The sequence below is a fragment of the Cheilinus undulatus genome, linkage group 14 (assembly GCF_018320785.1).
Source record: "Cheilinus undulatus linkage group 14, ASM1832078v1, whole genome shotgun sequence".
Classification (NCBI taxonomy): Eukaryota; Metazoa; Chordata; class Actinopteri; order Labriformes; family Labridae; genus Cheilinus; species Cheilinus undulatus.
Genome location: NC_054878.1, coordinates 15,078,897 through 15,106,560, shown reverse-complemented (window position 1 = coordinate 15,106,560; position 27,664 = coordinate 15,078,897). Strand labels below are relative to the sequence as shown.

Genomic DNA, 27,664 nt, shown 5'->3' with positions numbered 1-27,664 from the left:
CATCCACACATCACTGATGCAGCAGTGGGAGCAAATTGTAGTTGTCTTGCCCAAGGACACATCAACATATGACTTTGACAGGTGGGTATTGAACCCACAGCCATCTGTCAGATGACTGACTACTCACTGGGTCACAGTGGCCCCATGCAGCCCAGAGTGAAGCATGAAGTTCAATGAACATCAAACATGGAGGACCAACTAGCTGGTTTGAAGCAACAACATGGGTTTCCTACAAAATGCCCTGTAACACATATCAGAGTCCTGACAAGAGGAGGGGATGGCCCAAAGGTATCCAATATTCCAGTTGTTGTAGCAAGTAGCTAACAGCTAGCCACATTTGGTTTGCTGGCTCTTTATTCACATTTGACAACATGAGATTTTAAGTCTCTGGTTGTTGTAAGGCCTGCCCTGAGATTTGCCTGGACCCCTGAAAAACCCAGTGAATGGGCCCTCCCAAGTTTTAATATAGATAATAGTGAGCATGTGTGTTGTATTAGTAGAATTGATGCTAGCATCCTGGCTAACAGGAGCTGAAAGAGTGTCAAGCTATTATTAGGTTCTGAAGATCAAATTATTTATTAAAGCCCCTTTTTGAATTCTTTTTTATTATTGTTCCTGCCCATTCTTTGCCAAATTAGTTTTCCCTCTAAGCCATTTTGCAACCCATGTATGCCACTTTTTTACCGCTTTTCACCATTTTGTTACCCATATTTACTGCTTTTACCCCACTATTTCCTCTTTTGAACTATTTTTGCCTATTTTAATTGATTTTTGCCACTCTTTATTACCACTTATTGCTGCCAATTTCTGACATTTTTGACCCACTTTGCCAATTTTTGCCTTAATTTTACAATTATTAATCATTTTTCCCTTAAATTTGTTGCAGATACTTGTTTATGTTCTGGTATCCTGATGTTTGTACACATAGTGGCCTAGTCCTGACATTTTCCAAATAGTTTAGTCAGTGTGCCCATCCACATTGTTAGCATTACAAATAACATTTTATTTATTTATCTATTTTAAGAAAAGGCGTTTACATTTTGTAAATGCTATATTGTACTATGGCATGAATGAATAAATAAAATTAATGTTTTGTTGCTTTGATAATTGTGGTTATAATGCAGGTTAAAAATGAAATATTGTTATCCAAGCTGAACTTTGTAATGGACCATTATTTTCCTGACCTCAATAGGCTCTCACTTTGGCTGGGCCCCGGAAAGCTCCCCCCTTTGTATACGGCCTTGGTTGTTGGTGAATGAGTCTGTTTGCATGTAGTTTACTGTGTTGTCTTCTTGTTGTGTAACACACTGTAAAACCAAAAGTGTTAGATCTGTCATAATTCATCATGTTTGGGGTCTCTAACTTGTTTTATCTGCAGGGATTCTAAAAATCTTTAAGTGTGCACCAGGCCATACTGTGATAGCTTAACATGTCAGTAGGTATAACTTATGAAAGTTTAAAATGTATGCGCACTGTTGATGCAACATATGTTCCTCTGCTACTAATTACATATTTTGCATTTATTAAATGCTGTTTTATTACAGAAAAATCCATCAAAGCAATGTCTGTTTGTCTGGGTAGCTCAGTGGTTTACATCACTGATTGAGTTACAGGAGATTGGGGGTTCAAATCCTAGTCATGGCAAAATTAACATCCAGTGTCAGCCATTGGGCAAGGTCCTATAATGCAATGGACACCTGATGCTTTGAACAAAGTTGTCATCATAACATATAGCTTACTATTTTATGAAAATCAGAGTCTATTAGATTTCTCTTGGCCCCTTGTTTTCATAAAAAAACACACCATTATTATTGAAAGTAATATGACGTAAAGCCAGTTTCCTATTATACATACCTGTAATGACCATATGTTGAGGTCCTGTGAAGCTCAAGGCCAAGGATTGGCCCTCGTTTTCCTTATGTTAAAGCAACCTGAGTCTATAGAACCATCAATAATAACTGGACATCTGCTTATTTTGTCAGAGGGGAAATCAGGCTCAGGACCCACTTTATATTTATTTAAGTAAACTGAAAATGACTGAAAACTTGAGGCTTCTTTGATTTTGACGAATTGTATTCATCATTTGCTCCAATAAAGGTATGAGAAGATCACACAATTTCACAGATATAAAACATTTCTCAATGTGTAAAAGAAACTGGAAAAAAATGGAGCTGAAAGGCTTTGAAAAGGTGTAAGAATCAAAAACACACAAAAAAAGAATTCTGCTGTAAATAAACCTTTAAAATAGATGGTTAAATGTAGTGCGGCAACAGTGTTAAATTTGCAAAAACAATTCACATTTGCACTAGCTGAGCCAACTATTTTAACTCTCTTAAAATGTAAACGTGCAGGCTCTAACTTCATCAGGACTGATTAGCCAGCAGCTGCACATTGTTAGCTCGTTAAGTCCTGATTGGTCAGCGCAGGTCACCTGCAGCATATAAACTTGTCACTGCTTCTTGTTGGCATTGAGGCTGTTTGTTCACTATCATGGCTGGTCTTGTCACCTTTGGGTAAGTGTAGTTGTCATGCTGCTGCTTTATGTACTTTCTGCTCAGTGTTTAATCTCATGTTGTCTGTTCTTCAACAGCAGTCTCCTCCTTGTTCTGCTGATTGGCTCAGGCTATGCCTTCCCTTCAAAGAAAGGTAAGCTGGACTAGCTCTTGAATTGATATTTAAATGTTGACATGTATAAAGACTATCTGCCTTCCTAGGAGGCTACAGTCCTGGCTCCTCAGTGGTCAGCAGTGGTGTTGCCAGCGCTCCTGTCCTCTCCAACTGGGAAGCTCCGTCATCTGGTGGATATGTCCCATCAGCTTCCTATTCTGGAGCTGTGGCTCCTTCAGCTCCTGTAGAAGCTGCTCCAGACACTGAATATGTTTTTGCTCCGCCAGTGGGACAACCAGCCACTTCTTACAGCTCTAACTCTGCTGCACCAGTACATCCAGGCTACATGGCTTCTGGGGCTTCTTTTCAACCAGCTGCAATGCAAGGTAACTGTGACCGGTACCTTTTTTGGCATTTAAAAGGTAGTCTCAACTGAATGTCCAGCTAACTGCACTATTGTGAAATCCTGGTGTATGTTCTAGTAGCTTTAAATGCTAATTCTAACCCCTTTTCTTAGATATTGCCTGGATGGTTGAGCCTCCCACTTTCCTTGCTGTTCAAACTCCTGCTCAACTGGCGGCCTCCAGTGGCAGCAACAGCAATGTGAATGCACCTGTCCGCCAGGGAGGTGAAATGTCTTCATACGAGAGGAGCGTCGAACACGGCAACGCTGAATCTGAGACGGAAGCCCACGGCTCCCAGCCAGCACCTTCTTTAGAGGCTGAGGTTTCCACTGACGAGTCCACCAGTGAAGTTCAGCCAGAAGTCGTCCGCAGACGCTTTCCTGTCCTTCCTTATCCCTATGACTTCATGTTCCTGACCGGCCAGTACCCTGCAGGAGTCATCACTCACTCCAGCCAGGCCTACGAGCAGGGGGCAGACCACTGGCAAGACGCCCACTACGTCAGGTACCACCTTCCTGCCTTCACCTTCATTAAGGAGCAACCCCAGATGGCTCCAAGTGTGAAGAATGTCAAGCAGCCTGTGAAACAACAGGTTAAGGTCAGTAATCTACATCAGGGCAGTTTGCGTGGGCAAGACTAGTTTCATGGTATCAAAGCGTGACACACCTATTAATGTTATCTCCTTTCTTTCCAGAGTGGCTATTGAGGGAATCCTCTCAGACCTTGATTGTGACTTCAATAAAAATCTTGTCTCCATGAACACAATGGCTTAGAGTTTCTTCAGTTTGAACAATAAATGTTATGGCTACAGGCAGGAAAGTCAACAGATCTTCAGGGACACTTGAGTAATTATGGTGCCTGGTATTGGGATGATAAGACAGTATTACTGATTTGCTTCCAGGTTGACTTATCTTGCTTACAAAGTGGCTTGCATCCAACCTTGCATTGGCATTAAATGTGCCCTAAATATGCTGGTGGCTGGTCCATGACTTTAGTCTATGGGAAAATTTTGCATTCTAGGTTAAATGTAGTTTGGTCCTTCCAAGCTGCTTAAGTACCCTTAGAACTTGCAAGAGGAACGTTCATACTTGAAACCAATCCATTGCAGTGTTAACCTTGAAGATTCTCTCCAAAGAGCCAGTCTCAGGTTGTGCCTCAGGACCCTGTAAATATGTCCTTGATCAACCCAGAAGTTTCTGGAGCCAACTTGAGGTCCACCCCTAAGCTCTTAACACTCCACAAGTTCCACATCTTAACAGCTTTATAAAACAGCTCTTACACATGTGGACAGTCTGAAATGTGTCTTCCTTGGTGCGCATTTACTAGAGATCATTGAGAGCAAATGTCTGCTATCTGTAGAAAAACATGGACCATAGAGATCTGTGGCTGTCCTGGTATGTGTAACTGATGCAACAAAAATCCAGTGAGGGCAAAGATTACAGAAAAGTTCTATCTAAAAAGGTATAGTTGTGTTTGAGCCAGGGTTCAGGTTGGGGAGTCTTTGACATGATTTGGAGAAGTAAAATAATTGTGACACCTCACACCTGGATAATTCAGACAAAAGTAGTGTCCCTCAGCTTGGGACACTCAAAGATATCATTGTGCGCTACAGCTGTAGAGGTGCAGTGCAACACCAGCCCAACCTAGTTTTCTGTCTGCATCACAGGTTAGCCAACCATGTCATCAGTCTAGTAGCTGGAATGTACAATGTATTCTAGTTTCTCAGCATCAAAAAGAAAAGCTTATTAAAGCTTAACACACATGGTATTGTCTTTCTTTCCAGGGTGCTTACTTGTTGAATCTCTGCAGACCTTTACTGAGATTTCTATTGAATGTGTTGAATTTTTGTTTGCCCTGGTGTTTTATTTGAGACACCTTGAGCAATTGGTTCTAGACAATACTTTTAAATGCATCTGAGGTCTTGCATAGTCATGATTAGCATGGTTATTCAAAATGGGTGTACTTGGTCATTTGTGGATTTAAATCTAAACTGGTTTGCACAAAACATTGTTTTGGCTGTAGAGTGAGAATGGAGGTAGACTGTCTGGCCTTATCTTTGTGGAGACTGGTCAAGTCTGTCCAGGTATGGTGTACACCACCCACCCAGAACCTTCAGGAACCTGCCCTCCCCCCGTGGAGTTCTCCTCCCTAATTGGAGGCTCAGCACTGGCCCAAAAACCACACCCCCTCCTTGTTTATGATTTTCATTGCAACTTACTGTTAATATTGCCTTGAATGTATTACATGGAATTTATTTTGCTCTTCCAGGAGACAGTATTATACTGTGGTGTCACAAAATAAACACATTTAAATTAATGTAAGTGCTACAACCCCTTCTTTCCCCCTTCTCCCCATTTAAACAAGCCTGTGATGACACACCGAGCATCATCACACTTCTTCGTAGCTGCACTCATAGTTTCATTTCTCTCCTGCTGAGGTGTACCCGACCACCTGTTAACTCACACACAGTTGCAGCAGCAGTGGTGATGTCAGCATACAATTAGTGGTCAGGATTACACCTGTAGTATGGCCAGGCTGTCGGCCAAGATGGGACACAATTTGAGTTGCATAGTCTAACATGATGCCGTCGTGGACGACCAAAAAAATCATATAGTCTGAGCCGGTCTTTAAACCACTGGGTCATCTGCGCTCCAAGAAGCACCATTTGAAACTCACCTTTAAATAGTTGTTTAAGCTGTTAAAGTGAATCATTGCAGCACTTGGTTTAAGGTAGAATGAGCTAATGATGCAGCTTGTTTTAAAGCTCCAGACAGGCTCACCCCTAAAATACAACAGATACGTGTTCAGTTCGTGTCCGTGTCCGCTCCAACATGACAATGGACCAGATAGGTTAAGTTTAAGTCAATGAGAGTACTTCCACCAGCTCCGCTGCACTGCATCTCTACTCTGTCAGAGATCTGGCAGTCTGGAGCCCTCCGCAGCAGATATGCAGGACTTCTAATTCTGCCATATGCTGGAGACCTGAGCATAAATTCAGCAGGAAGCAGCTCAAAGGGCAGGAAGTGTCACCAAAACCAAATTAAAATATCCAGTTAAATTTCAGAACAAAATACTCTGTGTTGATGTCAGACAAATTGAAGATCGTATTCCCTTTCACTACATCGACAGAGCGTCATAATGGGGCGTAGCAGAGGCTGTAGTCAACAGGTCAGAGGAGCAAGAGGAAGCACATTTATATATACATGGTTACGGACCCATAGTAGAAGCACAAAAATCCACAAGAAAGGATGAAAAATAGTCCAATCAGAACAAGTCCATTCTCCTCCAACTCCTACATTTCAGAACAAAGGCTTCATGTGTGTTTGTGGTTTTTTATAGCACTTAAGTAGTTTGTACTTACATGACCAGGTGTGATTCTGTAAATACTGCTAAACACCAAGGTTTCTCGTTCAGTGGTGCAGCTCCATGCTGCACTGCAAACGAGGTCAGTGGGTTTTGACAGACGATGGGGAACGCAGTCGAAGCGCAGCACAGCTGTGATGGACTGGAGACGTGTCTGGTGTAATTTGGGGGCTACAGAGATGTTCTGCATTAAGAGCACACTCACTTTATGTTGAGAATGCGTGTTTTACCTCTTTACTGTGCTGCATGTTAATTAAACTGACACAAAGAGGTGGCATTCACCAACTTATCCAGTGGTTCACAAACTTTTTTTATCGGGCCCCCCTTTTGCTGATGAAAGCATTTTCAGGCCCTCCCTACCACTCACCATATGTATAAATGTGTAAAAACATATAAATGTATGACAAACGCACTATTACTCACAATTTTTTCAAACAATACAGTTTTTTAGAATTTACCACAACATAAAACCTAAAAATTCTGAGCTTTAAGAACCTGACTCTATAAAGATGAACAATTCCCATGAAATGAAAATTATTAAACATCCTTAAGATTTATACACCCAGTCCTGCAATAATTTCAGTGACAACTGTGGGCTTAATTGGTGCTTCAGATCTCTTTGCATCTTGGATGCAGCTGTGAGACTGCCACTATCAGTTCATTTTCAGTGTCCAGCTATGATTTAATTTTGTATTGTAGAGACAACAGCCTTTTGCAACATCCTCATACAGGTAGGATGATGCAAAAGAATAAAGTATGGCAAAGTGTGCCTAGCTTCTACTGCTCCTGTCCAAATGCCAGCAATGTCTTGGACTTGAACTGCAAAAATATCATTGAACCTGAGGAGACTTCAACAAACTTCAACTCCTCTACAGGGCTGAAGTCATGAGCTGGTGCTGCTTAGCCTCGCCTTGTTCCCACTTTGGGAACCACTGCACTTATCTGACTGCTCTTGAAGTCAGAGTGAAACATGCTGATGACAAAGTCACAAATCATCCTGCTACACTATTTTTACAACATGACTGAAAGTTTGAGTGGCATCAGTTATGCCTCCTGTGTGTGGCACAATGAGCAAATGCATTTAAATCATTGATGACAGTGCTGCAAAAATTATTTCATGGCAGAAATTATACCCGTGACCGTGTCGATGCCCCTGTAACACTAACCACTATTCTGTATGAAAAATGGACAGGAAGATGCAGCTGGTGACCTCAGACATTTAAAGATGTTTAATATAGATTGTGCAACATAATCCACTAATAGAAGAACACTTATGCTGAGCCAACTGCTTCAACTCTCTCAAAGTTGAAGCATGCAGGCTCTAACTTCATCAGGACTGATTAGCTCGCAGCTGCATGTCATCAGTTCGTTAAGTCCTGATTGGTCAGTGCAGGTCACCTGCAGCATATATAAACTTGTCACAGCTTCTCTTTGGCATCAGAGCTGTTTCTGCAACAAGATGGCTGGTCACTTCGCTTCAGGGTAAGGAGTGGGTTATTATGTGTATATTTCTCTGGTCACTGCAATGTTTATTCTAACTTTGTCTGGTTTTCAACAGCTCTCTCCTCCTGGTTCTGCTGATTGGCTCAGGCTATGCCTTCCCTTCAAAGAAAGGTAAAATAGACTATCTCTTGAAAAACTTTAAAATGTTCAACTGTATAAAGTTTAACAGTCTCTGCCTTCCTAGGAGGCTACAGTCCTGGCTCCTCAGTGGCCAGCAGTGGTGTTGCCAGTGCTCCTGCCGTCTCCAACTGGGAAGCTCCGTCATCTGGTGGATATGTCCCTTCAGCATCCTATTCTGGAGCTGTGGCTTCTTCAGCTCCTGTAGAAGCTGCTCCAGACACTGGATATGTTTTTGCTCAGCCGGTGGGACAACCAGCCACTTCTTACAGCTCTAGCTCTGCTGCACCAGTACATCCTGGCTACATGTCTTCTGGGGCCTCTTTTCAACCAGCTGCAATGCAAGGTAACTGCTGACATGAAGGCCATTTTTGAGCATTTGAAGGCTGGTCCTAACAAACGTCAACCATTTACTACAACTTCATCTAAATGTTAGCTTTTAGTCTTGGGTGTTAATTCCATTCTTATGCCTCTTAGATATTGCCTGGATGGTTGAGCCTCCCACTTTCCTTGCTGTTCAAACTCCTGCTCAACTGGCGGCCTCCAGTGGCAGCTCCAGCAATGTGAACGCACCTGTCCGCCAGGGAGGTGAAATGTCTTCATATGAGAGGAGCGTTGAACACGGCAACGCTGAATCTGAGACGGAAGCTCACGGCTCCCAGCCAGCACCTTCTGTAGAGGCTGAGGTTTCCACTGACGAGTCCACCAGTGAAGTTCAGCCAGAAGTCGTCCGCAGACGCTTTCCTGTCCTTCCTTATCCCTATGACTTCATGTTCCTGACCGGTCAGTATCCTGCAGGAGTCATCACTCACTCCAGCCAGGCCTACGAGCAGGGGGCAGACCACTGGCAAGACGCCCACTACGTCAGGTACCACCTTCCTGCCTTCACCTTCATTAAGGAGCAACCCCAGATGGCTCCAAGTGTGAAGAATGTCAAGCAGCCTGTGAAACAACAGGTTAAGGTCAGTAATCTACATCAGGGCAGTCCTGTAGTTGGCATTTTTGAATGATATTTCGAGAGGCTTGCTGTAATTGCTAATGTGTCCTTTCTTTTCAGGGTGGATACTAAGTGAATCCCCGCAGACCTTGTGGTGTTCAATAAAACTGGTCAAGGTCAGTAATCTACATGAGGGCAGTTTGCCTGTGTAATATTCTACAGGTTCATGGTATCAAAGCTTGACATGCTAATCCGTTTTATTTTCCCCCAGGGTGGGTATTAGAAGAATCCCTACAGACCTTGATTGCGACGTCAATAAAAAAAATCTATTTCACTTTTGCCTTGGCTTGAGTTTACTTATCACCTGTATCCTTGATCAAAGGGTTTCTTCAGTTTCAACAATATTGTATGTCTACAGATAGCAAAGTCAATTTCTTCTGGGGAAATCCATATGTCATAATACTACTTCAGCATGAGTTGCTTCCCAAAGCTCTTTGGCAGGCCTAAACAAGTCAATGTTGAACTTGGACAGTTGGACTTTTTTTTTTCTTATCCTAAGTGCTGAACCTAGACCCCAGGAGACCACATGTCTAGAGAAGGAACCTGATTTAAAGATGACTCAAACATGGAGGACAATAGAAATTCTTGGCATGAATGACCAACAAATCCTAAGATTGCAGATCAAGTCCTTGCTGAAGTGAAGGAAAACATGGGTTTAAAAAATTTAAATCTCATGAAAAGCTCTTACCAAAACAGAAATTGATTAATGTTGAAATAAAGCTCATGAAAATAAAAATCCATTCTCAAAATGGGATTCCACAACTGTAAATGTTAAAATTAAAAATTGTCTATAGTGTTCAGGTCAGACCAGTTGGCTGGCCAGTCAGTGTTACAATGGCAATCTAGTTTCTGGTAGTTTTGTCTTCACTGTGGACAGGTGCCAAGTCCTGCTGGAAAAAAATCCAAATCTCTATAAAGCTTCTCAGCAGATGGAAGCATGAAGGTCTCTGAAATCTCCATATAGACTGCTGACAGGGATTCTGGACCTGATAAAGACCAGTGGATTAACAGCAGCAGATGACATGGCACCTTAAACCACCACTGACTGTGGAAACTGAAAACACTGGACTTAGTGCACCCTGGATACTGTACCTCTGAACTTCCCTCCAGACTCTGGGACTGGTTTGGCACTAATGGCACTACACATGTAGGCCATCTCCTAGACCTGTCTGTGGGGTTGGTCTTGATCCACTGCCTCCAGCCTCAGTCCACTTCTTGTGAAGATCCCCTGTGTTCTTGATTCTGATTTGTTTGATAATCCTCTGAAGGCTGCGCTCATCCCTGTTTGTTCACCTTTTCTTACCACACTTTCCCCCTCTGTCAACTTTCCATGAATCTGATTTGATACAGCCTCTGAGAACAGCCTGCCATTTCAGCATTGACCTTCTGTGGCTTACCCTTTTCACGGAGAATGACACTAGCTGGGTTTCCATTACAGTTTTTCACAAAATGAAAGCGATATTTCTTAAATTTCGATTAAGTACAATTGCGCTTTGAATGTGTTTCCATTAAAGGGAGTTATGGTCATAAGAGTCGCAATTCTCATTAAAATCTCATCTCGCATGAATCTGCTGCAGAGAAGCTTGACGTTCAAAACCTGTTGCGTGTTTGTACGGTTTTAGTTACATCTACGGCAGTTGCCTTGATAATTTTTAATAAAAAAGACGAAGGCAACAGATCATAGTTTAGAAGTAAGGTCCATATGTATGGCAAAAGCCACATATAAGGCTATAAGTATGATAAAAGTCTCGTCTCCTCTTCTGTCCACACGTACTGCGCCATGTTGTCTCGGAGTGACTGCATGTGACACCATATGTCACATCCCGTGACTTGTAAATGCAGAAAAAGTGTTTTCATTACACTTTTGCGATATATTTCTATATTGAAATGCCTGAAAAACCTCGAGAGCGTAAAACTTTTAGCGATATTTGAGAGGTTTTTCGAAATTCAGGTGTTTCCATAACCAGTTTTTATTGGGCTATTTAGATTTTGCACATATCTAAGGGTAATGGAAATGCAGCTAGTGACTGTCTTCTGCTTAATAATCAGGTCAGCAGTCTTTCCCATGACTGTGGCTGTGTAAACTGAGCCAGAGTCAGAGAAAAGAGAGGTACCCAACTGCAGTCAAGATGGCCGACATGGGCGTCGCTATACATCCAATCCATGCCGGAAGTCCCAAGTGGAAGTTTCTTCTTTGTGTTGGACTCAGCTGCCAGTGTTTGTCAGTCTTTTTCACGCCTAAGCCTAACCCTTGGTGCTGGATCTGAAATACCCTGAACCTAACCACTCAGGTTTTAATGCCTAAGCCTAACCTTAGACGTACAGACTTCCGGCTAAGACTTCCGGTATGGATTGGATGTATGCTTGCCATCTTGTCTGCATCAAGGTACTCTTGAGAGAAAGAGGGCTCAGGAAACCTTTACAAATAGGACTTTTTCACCCTATTCTAATATTTTGAGATAGTGTGTTTTCATTTTTTGTGAGCTGTAATCATCAAGATTAAAACAAAAACTTCTTGAACCTCTACGGTTAGAGGTCGAGAAGGCTCAAATGATTGGGAGTAGCAAAATAATTGTGTGGAAACCCCACCCTTTACAATTATTCAGACTAAATCTAGAACAGCCACCCTCTACTTTGGACACTCTAAGATTGTTAGAGGGGTATATTTGACTTCAAGTCTTCCTAGAAATGTTTTTATTGAAAGATCTGCCCTCTATTAGATAATAAACTGGGTGCTGCAGTGCTGTAGACTTTTTTGGAAACTTCACATCCGTGGAATGGGTGTTGAGGTCATTTGTCTGCTTTTTGATAATTTTTTGTCTTACTTTTTGAGTATTTTGTCCATAGATATGAACTTGTAGAAGCCATATTCAAGCATCACATTAGTGCCATATACAAAAAGTGGAGTCACGCCTGATGATGAATGTAAGTCAGTGACGTAGGGAGGTCTTTCCATGATGAAACAGCTAAAAATGCACTGAAAATGAGAGTTTGTTTTGTCACAAACTTCAAAAACGCATTCACGATCCAGGATATTTGATCTGATTAAAAACAATGGTTTTCATACTGAAATCCTTTACCTACTATAAGGTTACAGGGCTTCTCTATACGAACAGCAACCTATGTATTATAAAAACTATTATACTCTGCAATTCTTCATGTGCACTCAACGGCCACTTTATTAGGTACAACCGTTCATTCGCTTGTTAACACAAATGGCTAATCAGCCAATCACATGACAGCAACTCACTGCATTTAGGCATGTAGACGTGGTCAGCAAGACTTGCTGAAGTTCATGCTGAGCATCAGAATGAGAAAGAAAGGCCATTTAAGTGACTGTGAACGTAGCATGATTGTTGGTTCCAGACGGGCTGGTCTGAGTATTTCAGAAACTGCTGATCTACTGGGATTTTCACACACAACCATCTCTAGGGTTTACAGAGAACAGTCCGAAAAAGGGAAAATATCTAGTGAGCAACAGTTGTGTGGACAAAAATGCCTGGTTGATGTCAGAGGTCAGAGAAGGATGGGCAGACTTATTTGAGATGATAGAAAGACAACACTAACTCATATAACCACTGGTTACAACCAAGGTATGCAGAATACCATCTCTGAACACATCAAACCTTAAAGCAGATGGGCTACAGCAGCAGAAGACCTCTCCAGGTGCCACTCCTGTCAGCTAAGAACAGGAAAATGAAGCAACAGTTCATATGGGCTCACTAAAATCAGACAATACAAGATGCGAAAAACGTTGCCTTGTCTGATAAATTTGATTTCAGCTGCAACATTCAGATGGTAGGGTCAGAATTTGGCATAAACAACATGAAAGCATGGATCCATCCTGCCTTGTATCAACAGTATAGGCTGCTGTAGGTGGTCTAATGGTGTGGGGGATATTTTCTTGGCACACTTTGGCCCCTTAGTACCAACTGATCGTAAGTATTTCTTCTGACCATGCCCATCCCTTTGTAACCACAGTGCACACATCCTCTGATTGCAACTTCCAGCAGGATGATGCACCATTAAAAAATCATCTCAAACTGGTTTCTTGAATGTGACAATGAGTTCACTATGGCCTCCACGGTCACCAGATCTCAATACATTAGAGCACCTTTGGGATGTAGTTGAACAGGAGATTTGCATCATCGATGTGCAGCCGACAACTCTGCAGCAACTGCGTGATGCAATCATGTCAAAATGGACCAAAATCTCTGTGGAATGTGTCCAACACCTTGCTGAAACTATGCCATGTAAGGCAGTTCTGAAGACGAGAGGGGTTCAAAACTGGTACCAGCAAGGTGTGCCTAATAAAGTGGCTGTTGACTGTATGGAAGCATATTGCATTTATTTGAGAAAATACAAAAAATAAATATATTCTTAGTTAACAAGATACTAGTCTCAGAATTATGAAAGCTCCACTGAAAGCCAGCAGCCCAGGCAGCATCTACATATTTATAACTATGATTTGACTATGTCAATGCTAGCAACCTTGAGTTTGAGGGGTAAGGGTTTTTTATTAGAAATTTGAAATTTTAATACAAGACCTTTTAAAAGGGTCAATAATAATCTCTGTTCACATTTTGTATACACTCAGGGTGTTGGTGACTAAAAATGCCCCACTGGAACCGATTAAAACCCCAAATATTTATCCCCCAGCTATCACAAGAAAAAAAAACTTGTATTTTATGATATCAGGTTTTCATTCTAGCACCAAACTTTGGCCATTTTTTCCATATTTGGCTTTAGGAGATATTGTATACTTTTTTCTTGGTTTCCTGTAGGAACTGTCATTTCTACAATTTTATAATCAAGCATTGAGCCAGTAGAAATAATCAATTGTTTGAGTTTTTTTTGTTTGTTTGTTTTGTTTTGTTTTTCTTACTGACTTAAGATAACTGTTCCTGTTGGGGCATGCACATGCAGAGGGGGCAGCTAATATGAGCACTTGTTTTTCGCCCCTGACCTCCGAAGTGCCCCTTGTTTTTTTTTCTTTTTATTTTTAAATGTATATTTCCTTTATTTTTATTTTGAAGGCTTGAGGCTTTCTTGGCCCACCAATAAAAACAAAATAAAGTTGTTATATTACACAGAAAAACAAGCTGGTGTCATGTGATAACCTTTTACCTGACACAAGATGTAGCTGCAACAACAGAAGGATGATGAGAGATTTCTTCACATGAGAGGGAAGATCTAATGCTTTCATTATCATTAATCATAATTTTTACCTAATGAAAATGTTAATTCACACATGCAGCATGTCTTACTCATCTCTGTTTTAAATCTATGAGATATCAGCAAGTGTAAGGAGCTATAATGGTTACAGCTGACCTTGTTTAATGCCCAAGCCCACTTATTTGAATCCTTACTGATTTAAAACTAAGGACTCATCAGGTTAAACACACCTTTAAATAGTGTTTTTCGCTGACAGTAGTGGCACTGGGCTGTAAGGTAAACTAGATCTCTCCATTGTAGCTCAACACTTGTGTTTAAGTCCTGCAAGAGCTCACAGAGATGCTCTGTCAAGCCAGCACACTTTCTTTAAGTTGCTCTTATTACAGATATAAACCTTAGAGAGGAGAGGACGGACATTGTACCCAAATACAGTGCTTCAGAGTTGGCATTTATTCACTTGGCCGACTGCTCTAAATGCTTGAGTGAAACTTACTGAGGGTCAAACTGAGTTATCTCACAAATCACTTTTCAAAGCTATTTTTATTTAACGGTAAACATGACTAGTAGTTTGATGACATTGGTTATGTCTTGTATATGAACTACAACAAAATAAAAAGCAGATAAACCAGAGAAGATGGTGCTGAAAAAATCAGTTTCCTGCATGGCTTTGAGACCAACCTACCAGCCACTATAAATCTTTTCTAAAGACCCACAAGTATTTGGTGACCTTATATAGTTAAAGATCTTTTAAATAGATTCAGCAACATAATTCACCAATAGCAGAACACTTAACATTTGTAAAAGCTGAGCCAACTGCTCCAACTCTCTCAAAGTTGAAGCATGCAGGCTGTGACTTCATCAGGACTGATTAGCTAGCAGCTGCATGTCGTCAGCTTGTTAAGTCCTGATTGGTCAGTGCAGGTCACCTGCAGCATATATGAACTTTTCACTGCCCCCTTCTTGGCATCAGAGCTGTTTCTTCAACAAGATGGCTGGTCTTGTCACCCTTGGGTAAGTGTGGGTGTTAATTTTGCAACTTTGGCTGATTTCTGTTTGAAGTTTATTCACATTTTCAATTTTTTTCAACAGCACTCTGCTCCTTGTTCTGCTGATTGGCTCAGGCTATGCCTTCCCTTCAAAGAAAGGTAAGCTGGACAATCTATTGCATCAACTTTTAAATGTTCAACTGTATAAAGTTTAACAGTCTCTGCCTTCCTAGGAGGCTACAGTCCTGGCTCCTTAGTGGCCAGCAGTGGTGTTGCCAGCGCTCCTGCCGTCTCCAACTGGGAAGCTCCGTCATCTGGTGGATATGTCCCTTCAGCTTCCTATTCTGGAGCTGTGGCTCCTTCAGCTCCTGTAGCAGCTGCTCCAGACACTGGATATGTTTTTGCTCAGCCGGTGGGACAACCAGCCACTTCTTACAGCTCTAGCTCTGCTGCACCAGTACATCCTGGCTACATGTCTTCTGGGGCCTCTTTTCAACCAGCTGCAATGCAAGGTAACTGCTGACATGAAGGCCATTTTTGAGCATTTGAAGGCTGGTCCTAACAAACGTCAACCATTTACTACAACTTTATCTAAATGTTAGCTTTTAGTCTTGGGTGTTTATTCCATTCTTATGCCTCTTAGATGTTGCCTGGATGGTTGAGCCTCCCACTTTCCTTGCTGTTCAAACTCCTGCTCAACTGGCGGCCTCCAGTGGCAGCTCCAGCAATGTGAACGCACCTGTCCGCCAGGGAGGTGAAATGTCTTCATATGAGAGGAGCGTCGAACACGGCAACGCTGAATCTGAGACGGAAGCTCACGGCTCCCAGCCAGCACCTTCTGTAGAGGCTGAGGTTTCCACTGACGAGTCCACCAGTGAAGTTCAGCCAGAAGTCGTCCGCAGACGCTTTCCTGTCCTTCCTTATCCCTATGACTTCATGTTCCTGACCGGCCAGTATCCTGCAGGAGTCATCACTCACTCCAGCCAGGCCTACGAGCAGGGGGCAGACCACTGGCAAGATGCCCACTACGTCAGGTACCACCTTCCTGCCTTCACCTTCATTAAGGAGCAACCCCAGATGGCTCCAAGTGTGAAGAATGTCAAGCAGCCTGTGAAACAACAGGTTAAGGTCAGTAATCTACATCAGGGCAGTCCTGTAGTTGGCATTTTTGAGTGATATTTCAAGAAGCTTGCTGTAATTGCTAATGTGTCCTTTCTTTTCAGGGTGGATACTAAGTGAAACCCTGCAGACCTTGTGGTGTTCAAATAAAACTTGTTGAATTAATGTTTCGCTTTGGTTGATCCTTTGAAACTTTAACCACTATGAGTACACCACTGAATTGATGCTTGCCAATAGCTTGATGGCATAAAATATACGTAAATATCGGACTAAAATTGTTCCATTTCAAAGTGGAAATGGGTTTACATGGGCACTTGAGGAATTGAATTTAACTTAAATAGCCCTCTATTTGTATGCCAAGTGACTGCTACTTAGCACTTTATACATATATGATGTCAGTGACGGCCTGATAATTGGAACTCACTTACCTGCCTCTTATGCAAACAGCCATACATTTCTGTGGCTCTTATCGTTGCTTAGTAACCCTACATGCTGTGTGCAGTGAAGCTGCTGGCAACACAAATAGAGTGGGGTGAACTGGCTATAAGCTAGCTTTTCTTTATTATGTTATATGCTTAAGACATGGTAGCAAATGAGTTCTTTAGGCTACTGGTTGCATTGGAAAGACAACTTACAAGGTTCAGGTCCAGTCAATGGTTAAGCAGTATTCCTGGCCACCATTACACCACAAAGACAAAAGAACACTCCAAGAAACTCAGAAAAGGTTATTGAAAAGTAAGTCAGAGGATGGAAACAAACACTTCCAAGGCACTGACCATCCCCTGGGGTTCAGTTATACCAAGAAATGGAATAAAGCATGTGTAAATCTGCCTAGATCACGCCGTCCTCACAAACTGAGTGACCATGTAAGGAGACGAGTGACAGAGGCCACCAAGACACCTTTGACTACTCTGAAGGAGTTACAAGCTTCACAAAGGAGAGACTCTGACTACAACTGTTGGCTCGGTTCTTCACTAGTCAAAACTTTATGGGAGAGTGGCAAAGAGCCACTCTTGAAGAAAACTCTTATTAAATCTGGACTAGAGTTCACCAAAAGGTATGTGGGAGAAAGTTCTTTGGTCTGAGACCAAAGACGCTATGTTTGGCAGAGTACTGCTCATCACAAGCTCACCATCCCCACTGTGAAGAGTGGTGGTGGCAACATCATGCTGTGGGGATGCTTCTCAGCAGTCGGCCCTGGAAGGCTTGTAAAGGGACAGGGCAAAATGATTGAGAAAATATGTGAATATCCTGAAGAACAGTCTTATTCAGTCTGCAAGAGAGCTAGATTAATTTTCCAGCAACACAATGGCCCAAAGCATACAGCAAATGCTACACAGAAATGGTTTAGAGACAACAAGGTGAGTGTTCTGGAGTGGCAGAGTCTAAGCCCAGACCTCAATCAAACAGAGAATTTGTATCTGGACTTGAAAAGGGCTGTTCATGCCTGATCCTCATGCAACCTGATGGAGCTTGAGCAGTTTTGCAAAGAATGGAGTCAAATTAGTGTCCACATTTGTTAGAGTAAAACATCCAAGGGGGTGAGTACTTTATGTGCAATGTATCTATAGAAATCAGGAGTTCAATAGCATGTTCATGTGTAACATTATCTACATGCATCACCACCTTTAAGAGAGCTACCAAATCTTGGTTATTTCAGCAACAGAGCTGCTCTCATGTTTGATTTTCTGTAACGTTGTCACTGTTTAATCTGTTTTTTACTGTCTCTATTGTACCCTGTCATTTTTCCCCTTTTTAATCAACTGTTTTAGCTTTTTATTCTTACAAAAGCCCTTCTAGGGACGGGTGTTGCAAATCAGCATTCACTGCAAACACTATGATACTTGCATGGGATGCCTGTTCTCAGTTGTCTATGTTTATTGTATCTGTCCCTATTCAATAAACCTTAAATAAATAAATAAGTACATTGCTTTAGGTGTACACAGTCTACCGTATCCTGTGACCCTCTTCAATTCATCTCTGATCAGCCTGATCAGTTAATAAGGATGTGGAAGTATTGCATTTCAGGTTTTCAATCCAACACCTCAGCTGCAACATTAGAAAGACGTATGCCACGTATCCATCTTCTGATGCAATTGCTACATTAAATAAAGGCTATACATTTTAAACACCAAAGCATGGCCAGTAAAAGGCCTTTTCTTTATCACACATTGAGTACATCCATAAACAAATCCCAATGTCTCGGGCAGTCTTGATGTATTGTTTGGTTTGAGCTGCGTCTCCAACAAGAGTGAATCAATACCCAATCTGTTACAGTGACATTGCCTGATGTCATTAATGGACAGTGGGCATCCTAATTCATATAACAAATCACCTCACAAAGACTCTGCATTGATCTTTAATTAGAAGCAGCTGTTAATCACCTTTATGACTCTCCTCAGTGGCACTGTAATGGTTTCTGCAGTGGAGCCACAGCAGTCTGTTGCAGCTGAAGAACAGCAGCATCAGCAGGGTATGTTTACTGTCTCTGTTTATGTACAGCACAACACACTTTTAATGGATCTCTTTCAGGTTTTCAGGATATTCTGAACATCGCATAATTGTGACTTTTTTTATTCTATTTGAGCCAGAGAGAACAAGAGAATTACAGCCGCCCTCTTTCACTTGTCTGCAACCTAAAATCTTCTCTTTTTAATGGTCTTTTCAGGCAAAGGGACAAACAATGACCCACAGGAGAGAAATGGCAATTACCTCCAGTAAGGTGCCCACTTCACACACCTGTCACAACACAGATGAACCCATCATAAAAGGCCGGTGGAGAGGGGACAAAAACGAGGGAGTTCTCCCCCGGTGACCCTTCAGCTTTCATAGTCTCCCCTCCTTTTCAGCTCGACTATTAAGACATAAAGGGGTCAGTCCCCAGACGGCTCCATCCTTTATCCTCTGCTCTCACACTCGTCTCTGACATAAAACCCTGACTGTGTTCCTCTAACCGAGCATTGACATCAAGATTTCCATTGTGGTTTTAATTCTAATGACATGGCTTCGTCAAGGTTGTCTCATTTATTGTGTCTTTTTGTGACTTTAGTGGTAAAGGTTTCTATTTTTAACAAAAAAACTGAACATTTCCTGAAAGTCGCTGTAAAGGGCTAAACAAAAAATGAGTTCTAGGTTAGTTGGATGACAGAAGGCCAAATTTTAGTATTGAAAAGTCTCCAAATATAAGAATAAGGTTTAAAAATTAGAAAAATGAGGTAGTAATATCTGTTTAAAATGCTGTGGGTGCATCCGTTGAATACACCAAAGCCATGTCCACTCACTTGATGATCCGCTCTTAAACTTAAAAATATGCTACAACCTGAATGGTTGACTCATCCGTCTGTTTTAACCAACCTGTCAGCTCTATGTTTGAGCCATAATCACATTAACGCCATGACAGAGAGATATTTTAGTGCTAAAAAGGGATTTTTTATTTTCTTATCCTGCAGCTTCTCTCACATTTATATTAGATGTCTTGAGTTACTTTTAAAGTTGTTGAATACTCTCCATTTCACTTCTATGTCTCCTTCAAAATAAAAGTCTTCCATGACAATGAAAAGCAGAGACTCTTACTGTGAAGACTGGTAGAAATAGAGTGTGTCTATCAATGGACGCTTAACTGAACTTCAGCATAGTGTTGCTAGGTGAGAGCAGGGATTAGTGGCCACTGTTCTGAGAGAGAGATAGCCAATAATCTTGCAAGGCAGATGGATTGGCCAGATTCTGCATCTGTTATCAGGCAGATGCATCTTGTAAAACCTCGAACTGAAACGATTGTCTGACAACAGACCTGACCAATCAGAATCATTTAAGGAGAACAAGGCAGAGCCATGCAGCAGGATTTAGAAAATGGGGCAGAGAAAATGTTTTTGCCTCAGCATGAGTTTTATCCACCAACAAGTTTCATCATTCAAACAGGTGACAAACAGGTTCAAGCTCAGGTTACAACCGGAGCTGTACATACCAATGATCTCATCTTGTCTTGTCTCTCTGATTGGCCCATAATGACTGTGACACAACGTTCTTCACCTGTCCTATCAGAATAAAGGGGAAAAAAAAAAAAAAAACACCCCAACCCCAAAAATCATTTTAAGAAAAAATAGCAGGGCTGTCAAATGGTTAAAATCTTTAAAATGCAATTAATCTGAACATTTCTTTAGTTGATTGTGATTGATCTCCCTTTAGTTGCATTTTGAATCCCACTATTTGCATTAAGAACAGTTTTATGTCCATTTTGGATTTTTGAACAGTCTTAAACTAAGGATAATTGACCTCCTGTTTGGATACAGACCTGAATTTATATTGAAAGAAAATAAGCAACTTTAGGTAAATTGAAAATCATGACATGTATTTTATCAATGTTTGACTCATCCACTGAGTTTTCTGTGATTTTTTTTTAAGTGAAATGAGACATTAAGGATTAGAGGTGGACTTGCTGCAGGGAGAAACTGCATTGGCTTAACAAAAGTGTGCTGAAAGGGACAATAGTAGCCTACATGATTACTGCGTAACAAATAAATCAGTGCACCAATTATGAGTCTTAATCGCATCACGATGACCCCAAACGGGATAAGTCGTTTATAAAATGGAATGATGGATGGATGGAATTGCGTCACGATTCATGCATTAATGCTGACAGCTCTAGTTGAGCCACACTTTCAGCAGGTAAACTTGTTTGTACCAGCTTTGCTCAGTTCAACTGACAGATACAACCACTCCAACAATAATGCTGCCCCCTGACATTACCTTTCACTGTGGTCTCAGAGCACAGCCACCCCTCTCTGTGTCAGAGTCCTGCCCCCTTGACTGAAAGGTAGGAACAAGAACAAGGCATCTTGCTAGTCAATAATTCCCACTGAAGGCTCAGCCAGCCAGCTAAACAACAGACTGCATTACACTGGAGCGCTCAATTCTTTTAGATCATTGTAGCATTAGGCTGGAGATCAAGGTTAGTTTTATTCTTATTTCCCTTTTACCTGGTGTTGTCCATTTCAGATAGTTTAATTAGTTTTTTCCTGCTAGATTGTTAGTTTAGTTTAGTTCTTATTTTGAAAAAAAAATGCTTCACTTTAGTTTATTTTTTATTAGTTTTAGTGTTAGCTTTAGTCTTTTCGGCAATATCAGATACCTGTCAGGGGTGAGACCCCAAAGGGCTCATCACTTTTTATTTCATGTTTTAATTTTTGATGTTTGTATACAGCTCAAGACCAAAAATTACCCTTGTGTGAAGTCTCCAATCAAATCAGGTGATTTTACTTTCTTCAGCCTTGGTCAAACATGTCAGCCATTATGCTGCTGTCAAACACTAAGACGAAGGAGATTTTGTCTCCATTTTTAAAAATCTTAGTTAGTTTTCTCAGTTTTCACAGTATTTAGTTTTAGTTAGTTTTTGGGGTTTTTTGAAAGCTTATTTAGTTAGTTTTAGTTAACTATAATAACTGTGCTGAGGATGTATTTGCTTCTAACCACATGTATGTGTACACATGACGGCTGCCATGCACCCCCAGTGTTGGTTTGACACATCAGCTGTGCACGTCTTCAAAGAATAGCGCGAATGCGAGTTGCAGTTTAAACATGACTAGAAGCAGAGGAGGTGTGACAGTCAACAGTAGCAGCGACGATAACAGCTGAAAGTAATAAAGACAAACTGATACACCAAGTCCACAATTAACCACATCTTTATGATGTGTCATAGTCACTGCAAAGACACAAACATGCCGGTTAAACTAGATCACAGTAGATACATCAGGATGACAATGTTATTATAAGATTTGTGTTACAGCTGTAAAAAAAGACCATGCTAGGTGGTGACTTTCAGTGGAAGGTGCCTGACTCTTTGTATTTGTTTGTTATTTATTTATTTTATGCATATCTGATAAAGATATTTAGACGTAAAAACAAATATCTAATAAGGCTGAGTGAGAGGACTCTTTCTGTTTTCATCAGCTGTAGACAACTTAAGCCACCAGTTAACATGGTCAGTAATTTAACCGACACACCGCTAACGTTCTGCCTGTGCACATGGAGAAATATTGTAGAAACGAGAGCAAATGTGTTTTTTAGGTATTCATCATCCTGAAATATGTTACTACTGATTATTGACATTATCATGTTAGTTCAAATTTCAACATTAACATTGTAAAACCTTACAAGTGTTTCCATGCTTGTAGTTTACATCCTACACTGATAGTTGTATAAAGGCTAAGCTTTCTTGTGTGCCCCCTAGTGGCGTCCTCCAGTAGTATGAGCCACGTACGGGTAAGTACAGTACTGTGAAGAACTTTTAGGCATGTTTGGGCTAAAAATTGAGGCTGAAGTAAGGGGCAGATGCAGCCAGAGGGCACCACTGGGAAGGAAGAAGGAATGACACATCCCTGGTCATGCTCTAGATGTCCTTGCATATCACCAGGGAAAATAATCAGTTGACAAAATGAAGTCTGCACCTTTAGGGCAGAGTAAGCACATCCTAGGGTACCATCTCGGTGTGTAGTAGGGTTCTTATGAGCCCCTGGTTGTGCTGTGGATGTCCCAAGGTTCTGGAAACTGCTGGGGATGAAATAGCCCGGACAAAAGAGATGCCGACGAGTTTGACCTTGACCTTGTGTTTCATCATGTGTCCAGCTTGACTTTGGCCACCCTCCCTCCCTCTCCAGCCTCAGGTTGTGGCACGTCAGGCCCCACGATGAATCCTTAGCACCCTTCATGCCTAAAACAGGACTATATTTACATAAACACTCATGATGCAGCTGGAGTAAGGTGGAACAAGTATATCTCCAGCCTCAGAGGTTGGGATAATTTATTTGGGGCCTTTATGCTTCACTGAGCCCCAGTGAATGCCCTGTCTAAAAAAAACTAGCCCTGAAAGCTGTGAAAAACTTCCCAGAAGTCTAAATCCAAACTTCAGTATGTTTTTTTCAGAAGTTAACAGCAGCTTTATTCTGAAATATGTAGTGTGTTAAGAGACTATTCACTGATTTTTTTTTACAGGGACTTTAAGTTAAACCAAACTCATTTGAACTCAAATTATATGAACAGAAAGTGAGTTTGTGATATTACATATAACACCAATCATTTAATAGTTCCACTGAAGCAGTGCTTCAAAGCGTTTTGCATGCAGCGCAGAGAAAAATGAATATACATGTTACCATATGTTGTGATTTGGCATCTGGCGTCCTCCTGTGCCAGTAGATGTGAAGGTGGGATCTGGTTCGACTTAGCCATGTGGCAAATATGGGCCTAAACAAACATGGATTTCAGATGTCTGGCAGTAAAAGCCAGATAAAAAGCCGTGGCTATATGGGGAAATAATTTGCTCGTAAAATTCATAGATCTTCATACTTGAATGTTATTCCTTCAAGTGTTTTACGGCTCCCTCTTAACATAATGAAACAGAAATTAAATCCCTCGGGGGAAAGATCTGACTTTTATTTACAGTGGTTCTCATCAGTGTGATTTCTTTTGATGAGATTCGGTCATTTATTGTCAAATTTACTTATTTATCTAGCTAAGCTCACACACTCAATTTGAAGTGCACAAAGAACAGCAAATCCTTTCTTCTCTACAGCGATTCCTCTCATCTGAATACCTTTGTGGTATGAAAACCATATCATTAAGTGCACCACCGAAATAGAGGAGGCATCAGATTCCATTACCATGTACAACTGCTTCACTTTTTTCCAAGAATACTCAGGATGTGTACAGACCAGTGTTCAAATCTACCCCCAGCCATCGTGAACGGCCCAATTGCCTTGTGATTAACGCACAATAAAAGAATGCGATGGCTTAAAGAAGCAGCAGGAAAAGCTGCCCAGTGAAAGATGGGTGTATGGTGCACTCTATAATTAAGCCAGTCTGCACTTGATGAAAGTAGATCACACTGGCGGGCCACGGCTTCACAGCCAGTTTGTTTTTACGACATAATTACAGTCCAAATCAAATGAGAAGATTTAATATTGCGCCACGACAAGCATGTGCCTAACGCCAACAATGACACTGACCCCCCTGAGGCGAGGTGTGTGTCTTTGTGAGTGTGTGTGGGGGGCAGGTCGGGCGTCAGGAAGCCGACACAGAGAATCTCCCCCACCACAGTAGCTATGTACCTGTGTCTGGGCCCACCTGGGAGGTCTGACACCGGAGGAATTACGCTGACAGTGGGACAGAGAAGAGAGGAGAGTCTGTGCGTAAATAAAGGAGGAAGAAACAAAGAAGGTTTATCTTGAGGAATCAATCTTGCTGGGATCAGGGAACAAAGAAATAAAAAGTGATAAAAGCGGGGTTATGACAGCAGGAGAAAATAATGAAGAAGAAGCAGACTTAAATATGCAGACAGAGAGGGTGTGGCTGTAGAAAAAGATAAATAAATGTTTTGCTTGATTGTGTCTCCATGGAGAGGTGATGGCTGGGCTTGTGCTGTCAAAACCTGTTGTTTTAGTGGTTAAAAATAATTGGAAGACATATCAGTGTTAAAGTGTCTTCTTTGTTCATGCAAGCCTAAACTTCCATATTATTTGTGCAAAAGTAAGGGAACTACACTGTAAACATTAGAAAGGTTGAATCTTATTAAACTGTTTAGACTTTAGAAATAGAACTGCCAGCATTCATCCATGCATAGTGATTAATTTAGGTCCATAACCATTACATAATTTTTTAAGATTACAATTAACCATGCTTTTCGGTCCCTTTCAGTTCACTTTAGTTAAACCATATCAGCGTCTCCCTGCAGCCACTGTGATGTAAAATAAATCCACCACTGCTCCTTCATGTCTCAGTTAACTTTAAAAAAACATCTCAGCAGCTCAGTGGACAAGTCCAAAGTTTTAGACTGTTTTATCAAACATTTACCCTTATTTCCTTTTCAATCCGTAACAAGTTCCTTTTTCTGTGGTGAAGGAAAAACAGTTTGAACCCTTTATAGAGCACTCGTTGAAATACTTGGAAATTTAAATCTAAGCCCTAGAATATTATTAGTGGACATCCCAAGACTTTTGCTTTTAAATACCCATATTTATTTATTCATTCATTCATTACTACAGTGAAAATCAAGTTCAACAAAGCGACCATATATGGTTCCTTACCAATTTATGGTTAAAAAAAAAAAAAAAAAAAATCCATAAAGTTTATGCATACCAAAAAAACAAACAAAAAACAAAAACAAAAACAAAAAAAAAAACATATAGTCTAATTAGTATATACCCGCACATCAAAACATATGTGAATGCCAAATACTTATTTTATACACCAAATCAATTTTGAAGGTCACAAATTGCTGATTTTGAGCAGTGAAGGGGCCAACAACAAAAATAAATGAGTCATAATAAAACTGTTACTCTTGTAGAACTGACAAAAATCACACACATTTCACTATTTCTTCCATTTATTTTCCTTATGATTTTCCCTGAACACCTAAAAATATATAATGCCTACATTAATTTAATCAGAAATAAGACTAACAGTGAAAATGAAAATTGATATAAACCACATTAGTGTAATAAAACTGTCATGGGGTTATAAATCTGAACAAAAATCACATCTATTTTACTATTAATACCTTGAAAATTTTAATACGAAAAATTTTACAAATGGATCACTCAACCCTCGCCAACATCTGACTGAGCAGTAGAGTGCTATTATCCATGTCATGATGAGTTGTTTTTTCAAAAAAAAAAAACCCTGAGTATAGCTGGTAGACAAAAAGACTACATGTCTTAATATAGACACCATTTACATCTCTAAATGGAAGTATCACCAAATGTGGTTCAACAATTTTTCACACTAAAACAGCACTAACTGCTAGAAATCTTACAAAAACAAACCCTATCATGTGATAAAACTCTATTTACTTTTATAAAGTGTCAACTTATCATGGATAGTTTTTATGTTCTTTAAATTATTTGTTTGGGACCAAAAGAGAAGTAAAACTACATTTTTCAAGTTCTGGAGGAAACAGGAAGTTTGAGATGCTCTGGGTCACCATTGGTTGGTCTTACGGTGTGATGTCAGATTCTGTGACGTTGACTGAGCTCTGATTGGCTGAGAACAAAACCTTCTGGTTCTACTGAATCACAGAGAGTTGTTGCATCAACTCACCTCATAATTATTTTAATTAAAATATGTTATAATTACCTTTGCCAAGGAGGTTATGTGATCAGCAGGATTTGTTTGTTAGTTTGTTAGTTTGTTGTTTGTTAGTTTGTTGTTTGTTAGCAGCATAACTCAAAAATTTCAGGACGGATTTGGATTAAATTTTCAGGAAATGTCAGAAATTACATAAGGAAGAACTGATTCAATTTTGGGAGTGATCCAGATCACCGTCTGGATCCAGGAATTTTTTAAAGCATTCTGTACTATTGGGAGATAGGGCTAATGGCGGAGGTCTGTGCTCTCCAATGCTTTTCTACTTTAAATTGTAATGTAGATGATAAAATGGGAGAGCCTGATTATTCTACATCAAGGGTGTCCAAACTACAACCAGGGGACCTACTGCTGCCCTTGGACATTTTTTAATATACCAAAGGTGAGGTGTATTAAAGTGGTGCAGTCAACTTAATCTTCTCTGAAAGTGGCCTAAACACATAAATATTTCTGTGTTAAAACGTGGCCAAAATTTGTGTCTGGCCCACTTACTTCACATATTTCAATGAATTGTGGGTTATTTAATCAGTCTGGTGGGACATATCACTAGCGTCAGACCAAAACCTCCAATCTCCAAAATTAACACTTTTCAGGGAATGAAAAAAAAAGGAATTTTCACACTGAATGCTGATTGTCAGTAGCCTTGCAAAGCAGATGGATTTGCCCGTTTCTGTGTTTCTCACCGGCAAATCCATCTTGCAAAGCTCCTATCTGACCAATCAGCGTCAAGGGGCCGTACTTTCAGGCGTGGCGAAGTCGTGATGTAGGCAAGCAGCAGCAAGAGGCCGGTACAATTATGGTGGAAGACATTAGCGTGGATGCTGCTAAGGTTTTATCAAAACTGGACAACATTTCTTCATTAAAAGAAGAAAAAAAAAAAAAAACGGAAGTGAGTTGTTTTCTTTTCAAAAATGACAGACGTTGAGTACTTACATGTTTATAGTCGCCATGTTTTGCGTTATTCCTCACTAGCTGCGGACGCGCAGCTCGATAGCAGCAACGTCACATGTTTTGTGATAGACAGAACGTTCATCCAATCACACTCCAAGTTTTTTCAAATCCCCTGCCTTTTCTCAAACATTTCCTACTGAAGCTTTCCCAGATGGATGTGTGAAACAAATCCATTTGGCATATTAGGTTACATTTTTGATTAAAGCTCCAGTAAGTTAGCTTTGGTTTGTGTGGACTCTGGCGCCCCCTGTGGACATATGATCTTATCCTGTACACGTGTAAATATTGTTTTACCTCGACACAGTCAAATT

The 27,664-nt window shown here is 40.8% G+C and overlaps 3 protein-coding genes across 4 annotated transcripts; all 3 read left to right on the top strand.

The window, feature by feature from the left end:
* Positions 1-2,412: 2,412 nt before the first annotated feature.
* Positions 2,413-3,771, top strand: LOC121520911. Its single transcript, XM_041804482.1, has 5 exons — positions 2,413-2,513; positions 2,591-2,646; positions 2,715-2,993; positions 3,125-3,609; positions 3,706-3,771. Exons 1-5 carry the CDS (start codon positions 2,491-2,493, stop codon positions 3,715-3,717), a joined length of 855 nt encoding a protein of 284 aa, XP_041660416.1. The 5' UTR covers positions 2,413-2,490; the 3' UTR covers positions 3,718-3,771.
* A 3,991-nt stretch (positions 3,772-7,762) lies between these two features.
* LOC121521015 lies at positions 7,763-9,265 on the top strand. 2 transcript variants are annotated; one of them, XM_041804709.1, is made up of 6 exons: positions 7,763-7,856; positions 7,933-7,988; positions 8,062-8,340; positions 8,472-8,956; positions 9,052-9,107; positions 9,203-9,265. In XM_041804709.1, exons 1-5 carry the CDS (start codon positions 7,834-7,836, stop codon positions 9,061-9,063), a joined length of 855 nt encoding a protein of 284 aa, XP_041660643.1. In that variant the 5' UTR covers positions 7,763-7,833; the 3' UTR covers positions 9,064-9,107; positions 9,203-9,265. The 2 variants fall into 2 exon arrangements, with proteins under 2 accessions (XP_041660643.1, XP_041660641.1); XM_041804707.1 differs by having other exon boundaries at positions 7,819-7,856; positions 8,047-8,340.
* A 5,808-nt stretch (positions 9,266-15,073) lies between these two features.
* LOC121521522 lies at positions 15,074-16,436 on the top strand. The gene is made up of 5 exons (XM_041805574.1): positions 15,074-15,177; positions 15,256-15,311; positions 15,386-15,664; positions 15,796-16,280; positions 16,376-16,436. Exons 1-5 carry the CDS (start codon positions 15,104-15,106, stop codon positions 16,385-16,387), a joined length of 906 nt encoding a protein of 301 aa, XP_041661508.1. The 5' UTR covers positions 15,074-15,103; the 3' UTR covers positions 16,388-16,436.
* Positions 16,437-27,664: the final 11,228 nt, after the last annotated feature.